Genomic DNA, 21,023 nt, shown 5'->3' on the forward strand with positions numbered 1-21,023 from the left:
TGGGGCTGTGTTTTTCTTCCCCCAGCTTCTCTGAGTCTATAAAGCCCAGACTTTTTGCCTCTTGGCCACTTGGTCCCCTTCTCTCCTCCTTCTCTTCTCTTTGTCTCTTGCTCTCCCTACCCCTTCTCTTGTAACATGGCCCAGGTCATTGCGGACCACTCCAGAGGTCCCTGGCTGGGCTGTCTCTCTCTCATATTTACAATGAACCTTCTCCTCCACCACACATGGGTGTAGTCATGTCCTCTTTTATTTTTCATTCACCTGCCACCCAGGATTCCAGGAGCCCAAGGCATACTCACCATTTTGTGCATCTGATGTGTCTAGATGTCCTCCTGAAGACTCCTGCAGTCAGCAGAACACACAGTCACCCAAACAGGTGCTCAGGAGAATATTCTTTGCTAAGCAAAACAAAATAAAACAGCACTCAGGGTAGGAGCAGGCTCCAAGTAGATTCAAGCACAGGAACCACACAGGGCTTGATAGGAAACCTGAAACATTAGGAATGAGTTAAAAGCCCATGACTTTTTCATGTCTCATGTGTCCCAACTCACGTTTCAATGTGTCCATTTTCTGCCAATATACTTAAAACACAACAAGGGAATACAATTACTCAATGGATGGATAAAATAGACATACACAGCAGGAGTACTCCACTTAGGACTCACAGTTATGAAAAGCAGTCCCTGAATTTCAGAAAAGGTTTTCTTTGCATAAGGCCATGAGGAAACCCTCCATCCACTAAAGTAAACATTCCCAAATCTCAGGATCTCACAGTCTGCTAACGAAGAGCCCACAATGGTCATTCTCTAGTGATGGTGCAGAGACACTAAACAATTAACCCTGAGACTTCACCATGCCCGCTTCTGCTTTCATGATATTCCCAACAGTAATTGCACATTAATATTAATTTATTTCACTTCATGTGTATGGATTTTTTTTGCATGTACATCAATGCACCTCATATGTGCTTAGTGCCATAGGAAGCCAGGAGGCATTGCATTCCCTGAAAGTGGAGTCCTAGACTGTTGTGGGTCACCATGTGCATGCTGGGAATCAAATTGAGTACTCTGGAAGAGAAGTCTGTGCTCTTAACTGTTGATCCATCTCTCCATCCCTTATTCACATTAAAATTTTAACAAAAATAAACAGTAAAATTCACCAATACTTTGTTCAAGAGTCTATCAAATTAGGTCTCAAAACATGACCATCACAGATGCTATTCATATGAGAGAAACCGTTTTGACTAATCTTAGTCATGATGTGACAGACTGTCTTCCCAGATAAGCAACCTCCATCTTGGAGAATTCCTAAGTGCCCACTTGCATAAGATGATCACAGCTGGGCTTGCTGACCACTTACAATCCCACATGGAGGGATGGAAGAAGGCACAAGACTCTCATCCGAGGATCCAGGCGGTGAGATCTGGAAAGGGGATAAGATATATGGGGGCAGGGGAGAATGAAGGGGACAAGGACTGGGGTGGGGCACTCTTTCTGCAGCTACTGGGAAACTCATCCCTGCTGAGTGAGGCTTTCCAGGATCAGCTGGCTGAGGGAGGAATGGCCAAACTCCTATAAATAATCTTTATCATATGCACTTTAAGGAACCCAATCAACCCATGGGTTCCCTAGGATGAGCTGTGGCAGAATCCTGCCTCAGTGTGCTGTTTGGGTCTTGTGAAGAATTGCTTTACATCTCCCCTGAGGAAGAAATTTTAGCAACACTTGGCTTGTTGGCTGGACATGTTATCCAGCATGTCATACTCTATAACAGCAGCAGCAATTAGGTTAAGACATCCGTCTTCTTCACTGGGATGTGAAAGCCAACATTTCCCTGACCAAGATCCTGTGAGAGCTGAAGCTATGTTTTACATTTTAATTACCAGGCCTAAAAGATCCATAAAACAAAAATCCCTCTAACCTGAAAGCCCCTTGCCTAAGGACACACACTTCCTGAAATGCTTGCGGCTACTGCTCACGTAAGTAAACAAGCCACGTTTTTGCTCCCCTAAGCCAGTTCCTTTGACTCATCTATACTGGATATGCACATGTAGGCAGGAGGAAAGTAGGCAGGAAGTATTTCAGGAAATATGCATGCCCCTGATTGAAACTGGTGGGAAATATGTGGCCTTATGGGTTTGCCTTGATGAGCCTCTACAAAATGTGACTTGTTGCCATTTTCTGGGAACCTGGGAATGGACTGGGCCAGAGTTCATGCACCTGGGCAGTATTTAATTAAAGCTTGCCTCAAATTTGGGTCAGAACTTGTAGTAGTGTCTTATTATTGACCTGGTAGAATTAGCAATACATGGAAACAGCCATGCTCAGAGCGATAATGTGACATGTGTAGAATTGTGAAAAACTATGTCCATCTCCTGTGGAAATCAATACTTTACAAAATTAAGATCTCTCAGAAGAAAGCCAACCCTGATACCATCCACTACCTGAAGGGTAAAGAAAGTTAGTATTTTTTTTCCAAAGACTGCAATACTGGAAATTTCTGGTTACAAAATTTACACTCCCAATTCCTTCTGTTTAAAACAGCTAAAGCAAAACAAGCAACAGCAACAGAAATATAATGCCAACGCCATGAAGCTCTTTGTCAGCGTGCTGGCCTTCTGCACATTCACCAAAGTTACAAATACTTTCTAGAACTCCAATTTGGGCCTTGAAAAACATCACTGCAAACAAATAAATTGTGAAGCAAATTTGAATTTCTGTCTTCAGACTGGTACCTTTAACCAACTGCATGCAGAAGAAAAAGAAAACATTGTTGTCCATTATCCCTTAAAAAAAGAAAGAAAAGGGGGTTGGGGATTTAGCTCAGTGGTAGAGCATTTGCCTATCAAGCCCAAAGCCCTAGGTTCGGTCCTCAGCTCTGGGGGAAAAAAAAAGCCGGGCGGTGGTGGCGCACGCCATTAATCCCAGTACTCGGGAGGCAGAGCCAGGCGGATCTCTGTGAGTTCGAGGCCAGCCTGGTCTCCAAAGCGAGTTCCAGGAAAGGCGCAAAGCTACACAGAGAAACCCTGTCTCAAACAACAACAACAACAACAACAAAAAAAAAAAAAAAAAAAAAAAAAGAAAGAAAATTGGATGAGGTGTTAAGGGTAGAGGCACTGCTGCTCTGTGGAAACTTCTCTAACACCAGGAGGCATAGGGCTCAATTCAGAGGCTGACCAGATGGGGAAGGGGAAGGGAAGACAGGAAGGAAATCATAGGTGATGAGAGGAAACAATCTGAATCAGGACAAACACAAGCACAAGCCGAGAAGGGAAACTGCACAGAACACCCACATCCGCACCCAGCACAGTGTGGACGCAGCATCACCAACCCGCCAGTGCTGCAAAGATCTGTGTAGTTCATGGCAAGGACTCATGGGAGAGTGCTGGGGATCTTGGTGAACCAGGCTCACCAGGACGGAAGAGTGGGGGATTGTGGATAAAGGCTGCCTGCTGGGCACGCACTTCAGGTGCACCTGGGAGTGCACTTGCTGTTCCAGACTCCACCTTCCACTGGGCCCTATAGCCCTAGGGGAACTTTCGGGTGGGGCCTGTTTATCTCCAAAGCAACTAATGTCCCAGTGCCGCCACCCAGGCATCCAGGAATCCAAGACACACCATTCCATGCTTCTCAAGTGTCTAGGTGTCCTCACAAAGTAGCCTGCTGCCCTCAGTACACACACTCACCCAAGCCTGGACTTGACATTGCTCTCCTTCACCACAAAGCCTAAAGAGGCAGCACGCCCAGGAGCCTATGACTATCCACGATTCTCACTGAACAGTTTATAAGTAATAAGGTCTATGAACGATGAACTGTTCGCACTCTGCCTCCTCTGCCTTAATTAATAAAACACTTTAGGAAAGTTCTGGTGCAAACCCTTACCGCTGGCACACTTGACGGAGGTGGTCTTCTGAGAATCCAAAGCCATTCAGTACCCCCCACCTGCCGTTTCCAAAATGATACTACCTTCAGTTTGATCTGCACATTCTAGTCACATGGCCAATTCAGCAAAGGAAGCAGATTGGCTAACTGCCGAGCAACACCTCTCCATCCACCCACCCACATCAAATCTCCAATTCTCATGCCCAGACCTGCAGCAAACCACCTTCTGTGGCTTCCCCTTCCTCTTCTGCAGTGGACCACACAGATACACCCCTTCAAACTTCTTTTGGCCCACTCATTACTTTATCTCAGGCCCCACACAAATAGGCACTCGCTGCAGGCTACTTTGCCCAGCGAAGCAGGTAGGCTAAGTGCAGTAGGCTCACTTCACCTCTGCCTCCATTCCTCCAAGTCCATCCCCAATTCTCATGCCCAGCCCCACAGCAGAATTTCTGCTGTGTCCTGTCCTCACTATCCCACAATTTCTGAAGAAACTGAGCAGATCCTAGTGGAGCACACTGCTTTCCTCTCTCCAGTGGATTCCCTCAGCCACCTCCCTTCATTCATAATGAAGTTCATCTCCATTCTTAAGTTTCAACTCTTAGGGTAACGATCAATACTTAGGGTAACGATCAAGCTACGGAAAAGGGTACCTTTGTTGGGCAGGCCCAGGTGAGTCCCTAAGAAATCACACCTCAAAACAGAACTAAAGCAAGAGGTTTATTGAGGGATGGGGCAGAGCAAAGTGCTATCTCACAATTGGGACAGGACAGAGACAGACAGACAGACCAGGAGGCAGAGAGAAGGAACGAGATGGAGAGAGAGAATGCTCTGGAGTGGCCGGGGACTTTTAGGGGGCATGTTTCGCTATGCAACTCTATACAACCCATAGGAACATGAGAGTGGAAATGTGCCACACCTGGCGGTGAGCGTGACTGCTCAAGCGGCTGCCACCTCAGCTGCCACAGCAAACCACTGCTGCCACCTCAGCTGCCATAGCCACCACTGCTGCCACCTCAGTTGCCACAGCCACCACAGGTTGACAGGGGTGTCAAATTTACGACTCTTAGAAACATTTTCTACCTGGAACCCACAGTGGCTACACTTAACAAGATCCCAAAGCATGTTATACTAGGGAAAACATAAAAACCATACTCTGCTAAGAACCAGAGAAGGTAAGAGAAACCAAGGAACAACACACCCACACAACAAATACAATACCAGATATCAACACCTAGAATTACAATCTTCCCAAACCGTGACGCCTGGACTGCAGTGTAAAAACACAACCAGTAACAGCCAGGACAGGGTATCCCCACTACCGCAGAGCCTTCCCCCCACAGCAGGCCCTGAGTCGGGCAACATAGCTGAAGCATAAGTAAAAACACTTAACATTCATAAAAACATTCACAGTCCTGATGAACATGATAAGGTCCCTAAAGGAGAAATGAACGAAGGCCTTAAAGAAATCTACAAAACCAAACAAACAGTGGAAGAAAATGAATAAAACATTCAAGACATGAAAGTGGAAATAGAATCAATTAAAAACAACTGGAACAAAATAAAACCTGGAAATCAAAAATTTAGGCACTGAAACCTTACCTCAGAGGCAAGCCTCATCAAGAGAATACAAGATCTGAAAGAGAGAATCTTGGCCACTGAAGATATGATAGAAGAAATGGATGCCTAGGTCAAAGGAATGTTGACTCTAAAACACTCCTGGCACAAAACATCATTGAAATCTGGGACAGTATGAAAAGACCAATCTAAGAATAATGAGAATGAATAGAGGAGGAAAAGAATCCCAGGTCGAAAGCATAGAAATATTTTCAAGAAACTCAGAGAAGAAAGTTTTACTCCCCTTGAAAATAGATTCCCATCAAGGTATAAGATGCATACAAAACACCAAATAAACTGGACCACAAAAGAAAATCTCCTCAGCACATAATAGTCAAAACGCTAAAAGTACAGAACAAAGTGAGAATTTTAACAGCTCCAAAGGAAAATGACCAAATAACATATAAGAGCAAACCCATTAGAGTAACACCTGACTTCTCAATGGAGACTCTAACAGCAAGAGGAATTGGACAGATATTCTACAGACTCCAAGAGACCAAAAATACCATCCCAGACTAGTATACTCAGCAAAATTTTGAATCACATTAGATAGAGAAAATAAGACATTCCAGGATAAAATCAAATTTAAGCAGTATCAATCTAAAAATCCTGCCCTGTAATGGTGCTCAAATTAGAACTATAACCTGAACAAGTTAACCACACCCAAGAAAAAACAAGGAATAAATAATCCCAAAGCAGCAAATCAAAGCGCTCGCACATGCAAGCACGTGTGCATACACACACCCCCAAAACTACCACCACCAAAACAACAACAAAAACAAATAAAAAAGAATCAACAAACACTGCTAGCTGGTAACACCCAATATCAATAGTCTTAATTCTCCAATAAAAACTTAGACTAGGGCTGGAGAAATGGCTCAGTGGTTAAGGGCACTCGCTGCTCTTCCAGAGGTCCTGAGTTCAATTCCCAGCAACCACATGGTGGGTCTCAACCACCTGTAATGAGATCTGGTGCCTTCTTCTGGCCTGCAGGCATACATGCAGACAGAACACTGTATACATATTAAATAAATAAATCTTAAAAACAACAACAACAACAAAAAGACTAATGGAATGGATGTGAAAACAGGGTCTATTTGTCTGCTGATTCCAGGAAACACACCTTAACATCAACAATATATATCACTTCTGGGTAAACTTGTGGAACAACTTATTCCAAACAAATGGACCCAAGAAGCATACTGGTATAGTCAATTTAATATCTGACAAAATAGACATCAAACTAAAACTAATCTAAAGAGACAAGGAAGGACACTACATACCCAAAGAATAAATTCACCAAGATGATATTTCAATTCTTTTTTTTTTAAAGATTTATTTATTTATTATGTATACAGTGCTCTGTCTGCATGTATCCCTGCAGGCCAGAAGAGGGCACCAGATCTCATTACAGATGGTTGTGATGGTTGTGAGCCACCATGTGGTTGCTGGGAATTGAACTCAGGACCTTTGGAAGAGCAAGCAGTGCTCTTAACCTCTGAGCCATCTCTCCAGCCCGATATTTCAATTCTTAATATTTACACGCCAAAACAGAAGGGCATCCAAGTTTGTAAAAGAAACATTACAGCTTATATGACATGTTGACCCTCACACAATAATAGTGGGAGACTTCACTACTCCACTCTCACCAATACACAGCTCATCCAGATAAAGCGAAGCAAAGAGATGCTGGGGCTAACTAATGGTATAAAATACATGAACTTAACAAATATTTACAGAACATTTCCCCCAAATACAAAAGAATATACCTTCTACTCAATAACTCATGGAGCTTTCTTCAAAATGACCACATACTTGGGCACAAAGCAAGTCTGCAAAGATACAAGGAAATTGAAATAACACCCTGCATTCTAAACGAGCATCATAAATTGAAACTGAATATCAACAACAAAAACGAGAAAAAGCTTCCCCTCACAGAATGTGAACAACTAACTACATAATAAATAATTATATAAATGAAATGATATGATTTACATTAATAAAAAAATTGGTCAAGACAGAAATCCAGAAACAAAAGACTTTGTAGAACTGTATGAATGTGTCCCAAACTTATGGGACACAATGATGGCATTTCTAACACAAATGCCTACATAAAAAAATTGGAGAGATCTCAAAAGAGTAACTTGGCAGCCCATCTGAAACACGAAGAAAAACTCACACCCAAAGTGAGTAGAAGACAATATATAATCAAACTCGGGGCTGAAATCAATAAAATACAACCCAAAAACAAACACAAAGAATCAGTGAAAAAAAGAGTTCGTTCTTTGAGGGGAAAAAAAAAAATGAGATTGACAGACCCTTGTCCAAATTAACTAAAAAGCAGAGAGAACCAAATTAACACAATTAGAAATGAAAAGGGATGCAAGAAAACCCTTTAACAAAATCCAACAACTCTTCATGACAAAAATCCAGGAGAGACTGGGGATTCAAGAGACAGGCTCAGCAAAAGCAGGCAGTTTATAGCAAGCTCAAGGCCAAGAAAAACTTAAATGGAAAGAAATACCAATCAGTTCCACAAAAATCAGGAAGAAGACAAGGTTGTCCACTCTCTCTAGACCTATTCTATGTAGTCCATTTTTTAATTCAGTTGTTTGAGTTCCTGTTATTTAGTAGTTTTATTTTTATTTTTTTATATATTCCGGACACAAATCTTCTGACATTTCCTTTGCTGTCAGAGCTTTTCAGTTTCATGAAATCCCATTCATCTTACCTGTAAGTCTTCCTTCCTTCACTACTGAAGTCCTTTTTAGAAATCCTTCCCCATGCTTTCAATTTCAAGCACACCAACAGATCTACCAGTTTCTGAGTATAACGCTGCATAGTGAGGACACTCAACAATTTGGAGATGACTTCTGTGCAAGGTGAGAGGTAAGATTCTAGTCTCACTAGCCTGCACTTTGAAATACATGAAAATTCTCTCTCTCCCCGGTCAAAATGGTTTTCAAGAGGATACAAAGGATTACAAACAGTGGCAGGATGTGGGTCACAAGGAACCTTTGTCCACTGTTCATAGGAATATAAAGTAGCGTAGCCTTTCTGGAAATCAGCCTGTAGTCTGCTCCAAAAACTAGAAATGGGCCTGAAGAGATGGCTAACAGTTAATCGCGCAGGCTAGTCTTCCAGAGGACCCAGGTTCTATTCCCAGCACTTAACGGTATTTCACAACCGTCTATGACTACAGTTCTAGGGTATCCGACATCCACTTCTGGCCCCCAGAAACTCTACACACAAGAGGCACACTGACAAACGTTGTTTTTAACTAAATTTCAATCTTACGATTTTACCAACAAGGACTCAGGAGCCAGACGCTGGGGTGAAAACCTGATAGCTCAGAGAGACAGAGAAAGCATGCAGATGCTTCCTCCTCGTCGCCATCCAGCAAAGAAGGAGCTATTCTTCTACACTGTCCCACACAAAATTTCTCCAACCGGCTGTCCCTCTCTTTTCCTTCCTATGCATCTCTCTCTCCATCTGCCTGATTCCTCCTATCTGTAGTTTATTTCTTTCTGTCAACTCATTATTTGCTCTCCCTCTTGACCTGTGGTTGATTTAACTTTGTCCTTTTTACAATAAGCAGAAAGCTCTTGATTAAACGTGTGTACTAGGGCTGAGCCACATTACAACTAGAAACAGCGTTTTCCAATAAATAACACAATCTCAGGGTTTACACTGTGATCAAATATCCTGCAACAGACACACATGAAGATAAAACAACACAATAAAAACAAATAAAAAAAAACCCTCAGAATAGATTTACCATATGACATAGGTATAAAACTGATAGGCATATATGCAGAGAACTATGTCATACTATAGAGATACTTGCATATCCATGTTCATTGGAGCTCCATTGACAATACCTATGAAATAGAATCAACTTAGTCACCCATCAACACATGGATGGATAACGAAAATCTAGTATATATGTACAATGTTATATTAATTACTTTGCTATAAAAATATGAAATCATGATATTTTCAGGAAAAGGGTGGTACTGAAAAAAAAAAATTCTACTGAGTGGGATCACCCTTGGCCAAAAAGACAAACACTAAATGGCCTTATCTCATATGAGGTTCCTAGTTTCAAATCTTCTGTTTATGTGTAGTTTTAACATTGAGTACATGTAAAAGATAAGGAGCTAGAAACACACTATGGATTGGGAGGGAGTATGAGGGGGTGAATATAGGTAAAATCAAAATAGAGAGGGGAATACTAGAGACAGAGGTTCCAAATAGGTAATGGAGAGACACAGATGGGTAAAGAGATGCCAGAAGAAGGCTTAAACAAGATGAAGTGTACATGAAGAAGTTACTTGGGAACTTATGACATTGCACTACAAGATAAACACATATGCATATAGTAAGTGGGGATAGAAGTCCATATGTGACATGAATGAACACTGGGAAAATATCGGAAGCTGAAGGTTTAAACAGGGATGAGGACAGAGTGTAGAGGAAAGGTGGGTAAGGAAGTGGGTTAAAGGAAGCTAAACATATATTTAAAAACCCTTATGAAACACCTGTAGCTTGTAAGCTACTTTTCAGGGGGGAGTGATAGAGCATCACTACGAAGCCCTGGATGTCCTGGAACTTTCCTCATAGACCAGGTCTTGTACTCCGTATATAGACCAGTTTAGCCGCAAACTCACAAAGCTCTGAACAAGCAGATATTCAGAGCAGATATTGAGACCCTTATTGAAGGGATGCAAACTATTAGGGGTTGCTGATCACAATGGCTCATGGTTGAAATCCCAGCACTTGCACAACTGATGAGTAAAGAAATGAGGAACTATTAGTGAAGAATAGTTAATGAAGAAGCTGCTCCCAGGAGCCAGGAGTGACCCCTGGGAGTGTCAGTGTCAGGCACAGATACTTGGTCAGAAAGGGCCCCAAGGTACACAAAACAATATAAGCTATTGCTACTGCTGCTGGTTGCCCACAAAAATTAGATAACACACTACTGCTAAAGACATCAGACACTTGGTTTATAAAACACAGAAAAATCAATCATAAACTGACTTGTCCCAGGTGCATATCTTTCTTAGTGCTGAAAGGTACTATGAAAACAGGTGGGGAAGAAAAGGCATCAGTGGGCTATCCTGAGCTAGATATTGGATGCTACAATACTGATGTGCCTACTGGAACGACTAATTGTGGAACTAATCAACTGCTGTCATGAGATTGCAGACTTGCTCCACAAGAGAGAAATCATGCCTGGTACTTTCGCAGGGTCAAAACTCACGGCAAGGGAAGTCATAGGTCCTCAGGGAGAACCTACTAATGGTGTGTTTCTAAGTGCTCCTGTTGACATACATTCTAAATATTTGCGTTTCTATCCATGGGTTTCTATTGTCACCAACCTGGATCAGACACGCTTATTTTAGCAGTGGTAGTTTATACAGAGAAGATTACTATTTAAATTATGAAAATATGCAACTGTGACTGCTGAATCATAGATGGGACATTTTTATCAAACCCATAACCCTCAAAGCTCAGGAAACATTGCAAAAGGTGGCTGAAATGAGAGTGTAAGAGCTGGAGGATGGGGAGTACTGTGAAAGGCTGTGCTCTGTGCATGGCATAAATTCACAACTGCTGTGGCTTCACTCATAAGATCTGCATGTGATCCTGGTAGTGAAATATTCCAGCAATGGACTGAGGTGTGCTTTGAGACCTCAGCCCTTACTGAGATCCTAGTTTTAGCTGATGCTTCTAAGGGAAGTAGTCTCTTTTCTTTAGGAATGTAGCCATGTGTAGGGTATCCTTACTGCTGTGTATGACCCCATGCACACTGTAAATAAGGGCTTCACTAATTAGACCCAGTGGGGTAGAAGTAAATTATTAAAAAAAAAAAAATAGGAACTGTGTTAATACTTGGGTTTATCTACCACTAGCTTAATCTATGTTATTCTGAAAATAGTTCCTCATTTCTTTACCCATCGGTCATACAAGTGCTGGGATTTCAATCATGAGCCATTATGATCAGCAACACCTAATATTTTCCACCCCTTCAATAATGGACTCATGACTATTACACACCTTCTCTAATACGGAGTTCTTTTTCCTGTAGAGGAAATAAAGTTGGGTCTCATATTCTAATGTTCTGTCACTGTCCTCTAACCACTGTACACAAACACACACACACACACACACACACACACACACACACACATGCATGCAGAAGTAACTGACATTTAAATAGAAAATTGACAAACAAAGTGACAGTTTGTATACTACTTTGGGTAACACTTTTGTTGTAATAAACCAGGTTTTGCTTAATTTTCTTTCCTTAAGAGTGATTTTAATTACAGTAATTTTAATTCCAGGAGAGGAACGGAATGTCTGCTAAGACAGCCTGTCTCCCTTGGGCAAATAACTTCAGGAAGAAGAGACTTCATATCAAAACACAGCCCAGGAAGCTGCATCAACTTCCTCAGTCCCAAGCCCCTTCCAGCACTCTGAAAAGGGCCCCAGGCAGCTTGTGCCCACTGCACAGCAGGAAAAAAAAATCACTATATTTTGCTGTCTGTGCTAATGACCAGTGTTGTCTATTGAGGTCATATTCTCGACTGTTTCCAGTCTTTTGTCTCCTCATTCTGCACCCCAAAGTATAACACTATTGAAAATATTAGTGTTTTTAATCTCTAAAGAATTTCATCTGGAAAAAAAAAAAAAACAAACCTATTAAGTACTGAGTAAGTACTCCCCTCATGCAATTTCCTCTACTTAGAGAAGCAACCTAGAGTAAACCAAGTAAACAAGAATGCATTCTGAAGTCCACGGTCCCCTTCACAGGGATCACAAGGACAGTGCTGACACAACTTTCAACACCCCCAACTTAAACACCAGAAATGACCAGGGCAAGAAAGTTGAAACATTTTCAAGAACACTTGAAAGTTCTCTTCCTCAGTGACTGGGAATTTGACCCACTCTTACAGGGAGAGCAACCCAATCCTCTCTCATCACAATTTAAAAAAAGAAAAACCAAATACACACACAGACACACATGCACAGATAACGAGGAGTTGGGAAACGGGGGATAACGACAAAGCTTTTGTTTTGTTTTGTTTTTTTGTTTGTTTGTTTGGTTTGGTTTTTTTTTGGGGGGGGGTGGTTGAGACAGGGTTTCTCTGTGCAGCTTTGGAGCCTGTCCTGGAACTCACTCTGTAGACCAGGCTGGCCTCAAACTCACAGAGATCCACCCACCTCTGCCTCTGAGCGCTGGGATTAAAGGCGTGCGCCACCGCCCCGCTGACAAGGCCTTTGTTTAACTTCGGTCAGGACTGCCTTGGGGTTCACTCCCAGTACTAAGTATAAAATCACAAAGATGATAACAGGAAAAATCTAAAGCAGCACAGACATACTTGTAAGGGACACCAGACAGGAATCCACCCAGGTCCCTTCACACCACAAACTAATCTCAGTGTCACCAACCTGGGAGCTCTGCAAGTTCTGAGGAAGCACAGATTCCAGGTACTTTTTCACCACAGCAAGAGAGTGGCCTGAGCCACAGTCATTTCCCTGGACAGGACAGGGCAGGAGGCCTTGTGCACAGCTGCCTGCTTTGTGCACAATCCCAGTGCTTTGGGAAGGATGAAGCCAGTGCAGGACACCGGGGCACACTGCACATGTCACAGCAGTAGCTCCACAGCCTTAGCACTGTCACGTTGTTCAAATCTTAGATGGTCTTTTAATAATTTAAAACAAACAAACAAACAAACAAACAAACAAACCCAGAGCCAGATATCAGGGTAAAAGCTGAAAGATCAGAGAAGCAGAACAGCCAGCCACTAGTTCTTACCTGTACAAAATCCTCAGCCTAAAGAGAGTTCCTGTTTCCTCATGTCTTATATATGTTTCTCTGCCCTGCCATATTACTGCCTGGGATTAAAGGCATGTGTGCTTCCCAAGCAAAGGCCTGAGATCTCAAGTGCTGGGACTGAAGGTGTGTGCCACCACTGCCTGGCTCTATTTCTCTCCTATACTGGATCAATCTCATGTAGCCCAGTGTGGCCTTGAACTCACAGAGATCTAGACGGATCTTTGACTCCCAAGTGATAGGATTAAAGATGTGTGCCACCACTGCCTGACTTCTATATCTAATCTAGTGGCTGGCTCTGTCCTCTGATCCACAGGCAAGTTTGTAAGGGTACACAATATATCACCACACTGTCACAAATGCACAAAGCACAATTCCAGAAGTACAGGGCACACTCACCGTTTCCTGCTTCTGATGGATCAAGGTGTCCTTCCTATGGACCTAAAATCAGCAGAAGGGAATGTCATCCAGGACCAACAACACTTGCCTCAGCATGTACACACAATTCAAACTTGGTGGCAGGAATATCCATGTACTCAGTGGAAATTTGATGAAGGGAAGTAACATCATCCCTGATTGAGGAAGAGACAGAAGGCCTGGATATTCCTGACTGGAGATCCTGAGGCCAAAACCAAGACAGTTGGGGTAGAAGGAATCCCTAAGTCTGTCCAGACACAGAACAGAAGGGGGCCTGCTGTGAAAACACAAGAGTTTGGAATGATGTAAAGACATTGGAGGCTTTTTCACACCTTATGTTTCAACCCATCCATTTTCTAAAGTTTTTTAATTAAAATATTATTTAGCAGTTCTCTAATACTTGCCTAACCTTGACAGTGAATTATCTTAAATAAACTTGACTTCAATTTTTTAATTAAAAATATGACATTTTTAGTGGATCTATGAGCAATTATTTTGGTGAAACATATATTTGGGACATATTTTAAGCCTACTAATTACTTAAAGGAGTCTGAAATCGCAGGTCTAAGTTATTTTCTCAATCTTTACATTTTTAAGAATGGAAGAACCTAAATTGTCATCTCCAAGATGAGGGCATTGTTCATGATAATGAAATTGTACCCTTGTATAGAAGATGTTGTGTCCTGAGAGCAACAGGGACATTTTAGACTTCTTATAGACTCAGAGCTGAGATGATTAACCCAAAAACATACTGAGTATTTTATCTAACTTATAAAAAGAAGCTTTAATTACACTATGAACTAAAACGAATTTAGGCCGGTCTGGACATTTATATTAATACCACTTAATGATAAGCCAAAAAGTACGGTGGAACCAATAAGAAAACAGAAGCACATGTAAACAATACATATTTGCATAAGTAAAATGAAGATCATTTTAAAAACAAAGACACTGTATCAGTTTTCCATTTTAAATTAGGCTGTTGATTAGATCTTAGATCATATTTTACTAGCATTAGAAATCCTGAATCTAAAGGCTATCCTTTTGAAAATATGATTGTAATCTAAGTAGAAATCCTGGGATGTAAAAGACACGAAGCCTAACCTGACTACTGGGAAGTCTTTGAGCAGGCTGAACAGATACTTTTCTTTTTTAGTTTAACTGGACAAGAATAGAACTTGGAGAAATTTGTCATTAAAGAGGAGAGCATGGATAGAAGGGCCATCAGTCTTACTCTTTAATGTTACAGGTTAAAATTTATCTTAGAAATATTAATTATTGTTAGTTTAATACTTAAGAGCATAGACAATTTTATTCAGCTGGAAGCACCTGATTTCTTATTGACTTAATACTACATCTGTTACATAATAATAATTGTCTATATTAAACTTGAACACTGTTGTTTCATAGAAAATCAATGGACAAAGACACAAGGTACAAAGAGTGCTCTTACTGAGATTAACTCAACTTCACCAAAAATATTCTACAATTCATGTATCAAATTCTAAAATTCCCCAAACACTTTAGATCACGTCAGTCTAAATATTTGGGCAGAATGGGATTGGTCTTCAAGAAGGCCACCCCTTGTTAAAAAAGGCATTGGCAACTGATGGCTTTGAGGGGAATAGAAAGTTATTTTTCCTCAGGAATGTGGCCACTAGTAGGTTGCCCATGCCCTGTGGATAGCCACACATTTGGACAGCACTAACTGAACTCAGTGGGTTATAAAAAAGAAAGAAAAAGGAAAAAGAGAAAGAAAGAAGGGGGCAGAAAGAAAGAAAAACAAAACAACAAAACCAAAAGACAAGAAGTTAAGAATTGAGTATGCTGGGAGTGTAAGGGTTATATATGATTAATATACATCACTCAAATGTAAGAAATTCCCTAATAAAAATAATTTAAAAGTTTTGTTGGGCTTTTTATTAACAAACCAATGTCCATAGAGCTAGAGCACAGGTAAGCAGTTGAAAATCTTGCCCCACAAGCCTGAAGAGCTTAAACCCTATTGAGGACGTGTAGAAAAATGAATACTTACTCACCGTTGGTGAGTTTAAACTGCTGGGATTAATAAGCAAATCAATGTGTGCTTCCCTCAAAAGTAAAAAATAGAAACATTATTTCATCAAGGTATAAATTTCTCTGACTATAATGAAAACACTTTATACACTACAACAGATACATGCACACACATGGTCATCGCTGCTCTCGTCCAATAGCTAGAAAAAGAGTCAGCCTGGATCTCCATCAGCTGATATCCACATGATGGAGATGCAGCACATAAACACAATGATTTCCACTCAGCAATGAAGAAAACTGAAATGAAATTTCCAGCAAATAGGTGTAAGTGAAAATGTAATTACATTGAGTCAGGTAACCAAAGCCCACAAAGTCAGGCATGGTGTTGCAAGACTTTAATCCAGAATGCATGAGGCAGAGGATGGTGATCTCTGAGTTCAAGGTTAGCCTGGTCAACACAAGGAGATCAGGGGCTACAGAGTGAAACCCTATTCCAAAAAAATAAATAAATAAATAATAACATATTTAATACAAATTAAAAATTAAATGAAAATCAAAATAACTATACACAGAAGCATAATAAATTATGCTAAATTATAAATTTAGTCCACATTCAAATCAACATTCAAATAAAGAACATTTTTCCACCGGGTAGAAAGCACACTTGTCTTTCTCTCAGATGAACACTCTGAAGCTTCCCAAATGGTCAGAAATTACACTACCTACATAAACCAACTGTCTAGAGGCCAAAGGAAAGAGGTGGAATATTAATATTTTCCCAGAGACTGAAACACTGTAAATTACTTGCTACAGAATTGACACTCCCAATCTCTTCTATTTAAAGCAGCCTACGGCCAAACAAGAAGCAGCAACAGAAATATAACGCCAATGCCATGAAGCTCTTTGCCAGGTTTTTTTGTTTGTTTGTTTATTTTTTTGTTTTTTGGTTTTTTGTTGTTGTTGTTGGGTTTTTTGTTTTGTTTTGTGTGTGTTTTTTTGTTTTTGTTTTTGTTTTCTTGGCCTTTTCTGCAAAGATGGGGAAACTTTTCAAAATTCCAATATTGGACTCAAAAAAGATCACTGCAAACAAAAAAAATGAAGCAAATTGAAATATCTTTCTTCAGACTAGTAATTCTGGCCAGCTGCAGTCAGGAGAGCAATTTAAAATTCTCACACATCATTTTTTTTTTAAAGGAAATATGCAAACACCACAGAGAATAAGGAGTTAAAGGGTAGACAGGCAGCTTTGTGAGAAATTTCTCTAACACCAGGAGGCATGGGAAACAATCTGAGGAAGACCAGATGGGACCGGAAAGAAATCCAAGACGGTAACAGAAAAAGCAAAATCAACGCGAACAGACGTACGAGAGGAGAAGAGAACTGCACAGACCACCCACGTTCCTTGATAGTACAGTCTGGACTGAGCATCTGCAACCCGCCAGCGCTGTAAGGTCTGTGTAGGTGCAGGCTCGCGGAAAGGACTCACCCAAGAGTGCTGGGGAACTGTGGGGAAGCAACTTCACTAGGACAGAACAGTGGGGGACTCGGGGCTAAAGGCTGCCTGTGAGGTGCACATTTCAAGCACAGATGGGCACAGGCATTGCTGGGCTGGTCTCCACCTTCCATTGGGCTGCACGGCACCAGGGAAACTGCAGCAGCTAGTGTCCCAAACCCGCCACCCAGGATTCCAGGAGCCCAATGCTCACTCACCATTTCGTGCTTCTGATGTATCTAGTTGTGCTCCCAAAAATGCCTGCACTCGGCAGAGCACCAAGTCGCCAAGCCATGTCCTTACAACAACACTTTCTGCTAAGTAAAACTTAAAAGAAAAGACAATGGAAGCACACTATGACTATCCGTGCTCCTGATTGGACAGCTCTTTCCTTTTAGTAATATCGTCCCTGATTGGCGAACTCTACTCACGCCGCACCTCAGCCCAATGTATCTAAACCTTTTAGGAAAGATCAGGCGAAAGCCTTACTGCCAGCACTCTTGAGGAAGGCAGACTTCTGTGAATTCAGAGGTATTAAGGAATACATAGTGAGACACTCTACGTATCAAACCAAACAAATATGCCAGACACGGTGGCAGGCTTCCCCGCGCCCCCCACCTTCAGACAGGGTTTCTCTGTGTAGCCCTGGCTGTCCTGGAATTAGCTTTGTAGACCAGCACCAGGGGAACTGCAGGAGCTGGCACCACATAGCTCCAAAGCAGCTAGTGTCCCAAACCGGCCACCCAGGATTCCAGGAGCCCAGTGCTCACTCACCATTTCGTGCTTCTGAAGTGTCCAGTTGTCCTCCCAAAGATGCTTGCACTGCACAGAACACGAAGTCATCCAAGCCATGTCCTTACAACAACACTTTCTGCTAAGTAAAACTTTAAAAAAAAAAAAAAAAAAAGATAATGGAAGCACACTATGACTATGGAAGGTCTACCCTCGAACTCACAAAGATACTTCTGCCTTTGCCTCCGGCTGCTGGTATTAAAGGCGTGCACCCCCACACCCTGCTAGTGGCAGGCATTTTTAATCCCTGCAATGCAGAAGCAGCAGCAAGAAGATCACCAAATGGGAGGCTCACTTGGTACAGAGAACTAGTTCCAGAACATACTGCCCAACAAACCCTGTCTAGAAAAAACAAAACAAACAAACACATATACAAACAAATAAGCAAAACAACAAACATAAATAAAGAAAATACATTAACATTTAATCCTTGCACACTGACATAAACCTAATCTATTTGGGGATTTCAGGAGTATTTACTCTAGTGAATGAGGCTTTCTTTATGGCCTTGGACAAGAAAACCTTTTTGTAAAATCAAGGGTTCCTTTTCCTAACTCTGAATCTTTAGTGGCGTGCTCATGGCATGCACGTCTATTTTATCTATCCATTAAGTAATTATATTCACTTGTTGGTGTGCTTTAATTATATTGACAGAAAATGGATATACTGAAACACAGAGTGTGAGGCAGTCATGGGCTTTTGACTCATCCCTAATCTATGAGGTTTCCTATGCTGCCTTATATGTGGTTTCCGTGCTTGAATCTACTGGAGCCCTGTTCTTACCCTGAAGTCCTGGTTTTTCCTTTGGAGCAAGAAATTAGAATGTATTGAGCAAATTTAAGTCTCTGACTTTATGGGAAAAACAGGTGGAAATACTGGGTATGTGAAGAAGTGAGTGACTGCACCCGGAATCCCAGAGCATGTTTTTATGCTGCAGTGTAAACATTGTGACAAAACCTTTGCCACTTTGAGTTCTCGTGACACTCATGAAAGAATTCACACTGGAGAGAAACCTTATGCTTGTAAGCATTGTGGGAAAACTTTCACCAGCTCCAGTTGGCGTAGCATTCATGAAAGGTGTCACACTGGAGAGAAGCCTTATGCATGTAAGAAGCACTGTGGGAAAACTTTCTTCGGCTCCAGTTCTCGAAACTCTCATGAAAGAATTCACACTGAAGAGAAACTCTTCGTTTGTAAAACATGTGGGAAAGTGTTTCTTCTCTCTCATTATCTTATCACCCATGAAAGAACTCACACTGAGAGAAGCCTTATGCATGTTAGCATTGTGGAAAAACCTTCACCGGTTCCAGCTGGCATAACACTCATGTAAGAATACACAAAATAAAGCAGCACTATGCATGTAAGCACTGTGGAAAAACTTTCACCATTCCCAGTCTGCATAACATTCATGAAATAATTCACAATGTAAAGAAGAAGCTTTATTATGCCTGTAAGCATTATGGAAAGGCTTTCAACAGTTCCAAGCGCTGTAAAATTCATGAAAGAACTCACACTGGAGAGAGGGTTTATGCATGTAAGCATTGTGGGAAAGCCTTTAGCAATTCTTATTATCATAACATTCATGAAAGGATTCACACTGGAGAGAAGCCTTAGTCATGTAAGCATTGTGGAAAAGCCTTTACCTGTTCCACTTATTGTAACAGGCATGAAAGCATTCACGCTGGAGAGAAGCCTTTTGCACATAAGCATTGTGGGAAAACCTCCAATTCTTATTATCATAACATTCATGAAAGAATTCACTCTGGAAAGAAGTTGTATGCATGTCAGCATTGTGGAAAAGCCTTCAATAGTGCTTTTTGTCATAACAGACATGAAAGAATTCACTCTGAAAGGAAGCTTTATGTATGTAAGCATTGTGGAAAAGCCTTCTCCAGTTCTACATACTGTAACATTCATGAAAGAATTCATACTAGTGAGAAACCTTATGCATGTAAGCATTGTGGCAAAACCTTTGCCATTTTGAGTTCCTGTCACACCCATGAAAGAATTCACACTGGAGAGAAGCCTTACACATGTAAACATTGTGGAAAAGCCTTCACCCAATCCAGTTATTGTAACATTCATGAAAGGAGTCACAGTGGTGAGAAACCTTATGCATGTAAGCATTGTGGAAAAACTTTCACCACTTCCAGTTGGCGTGACAATCATAAAAAGCATCACACGAGAGAGTAGGCTAATGGATGTAAGAATTGTGGGAAAGCCTTCATAAGTTCAACTTGCTACAAGAGCCATAAAAGGATTCATACTGGAGAGAAACATGTGGGAAACTGTTCCTTTGCTCTCACTTTATTAAACATAAAAGATCTCACATTGGAAAGGAACCTTACCAATCTCAGCCTTGTGAAAGAGCCTTCACTACCCCAAGTTCATGTGGCATTCAGGAAACAACTCACACTGGAAATAAGCCTCATGCATGTAAGCACTGTGGAAAAGCCCACCCTGGTTCCAGTTGCTGTAATATTCATGAAGGATGGAGAGATGCCATACATCTGTAACCATGTGGAAAAGCCTTTCACAGTCATAGTTCCTACTATACTCATAAAAAAATTTCACAGTGGTGGAAAACTTTGTTTGGAATAAATGTGGGAAATAATTCATAGTGTTTAGAAGCATTTTCCATGCAGCCAGAGTGTGCCTGCATTTCTGTGCTTTACATCCCTACACAAATCCATAGGATCTCACAGTGAAAAAGAAGTACAGTGGGTAGAACTTGTACCAGGGTAAGTAAGTGACACTGCATTTGGTCAATTTGCCTCCATTGCAGGGTTGAAAGAAGGATGTGGTTAGATCATGAGGTCCATCAATTAGTAACGGTTCTTGTTCAAAACCTGACCATCTCAATTACCTCCCTAGGTCTTACACTGTGGAAATAGAGAACCAATTCCTGAAAGTTGTGTTCTGACAATCACATGCACACTTCCCAATGAACAAATACACAGAGACATAC

The 21,023-nt window shown here is 41.3% G+C and overlaps 1 protein-coding gene and 1 long non-coding RNA gene across 2 annotated transcripts; one reads left to right on the top strand and one right to left on the bottom strand.

Moving 5' to 3' along the window:
* Window positions 1–312: 312 nt before the first annotated feature.
* LOC131900739 (uncharacterized) lies at window positions 313–17,596 on the bottom strand. Its single transcript, XR_009376273.1, has 3 exons — window positions 17,482–17,596; window positions 13,738–13,779; window positions 313–398 (listed from the first exon to the last, which is right to left on the bottom strand). It is a non-coding gene; the product is annotated as an uncharacterized LOC131900739 (long non-coding RNA).
* Window positions 17,597–19,041: 1,445 nt separating this feature from the next.
* Window positions 19,042–20,656, top strand: LOC131900420 (zinc finger protein 660-like). The gene is given in 2 exon segments (XM_059251640.1): window positions 19,042–19,244; window positions 19,366–20,656. Coding segments are annotated over 2 exon segments (1,494 nt in total).
* Window positions 20,657–21,023: the final 367 nt, after the last annotated feature.

The sequence above is a fragment of the Peromyscus eremicus genome, unplaced genomic scaffold (assembly GCF_949786415.1).
Source record: "Peromyscus eremicus unplaced genomic scaffold, PerEre_H2_v1 PerEre#2#chr22_unloc_1, whole genome shotgun sequence".
Taxonomy (NCBI): Eukaryota; Metazoa; Chordata; class Mammalia; order Rodentia; family Cricetidae; genus Peromyscus; species Peromyscus eremicus.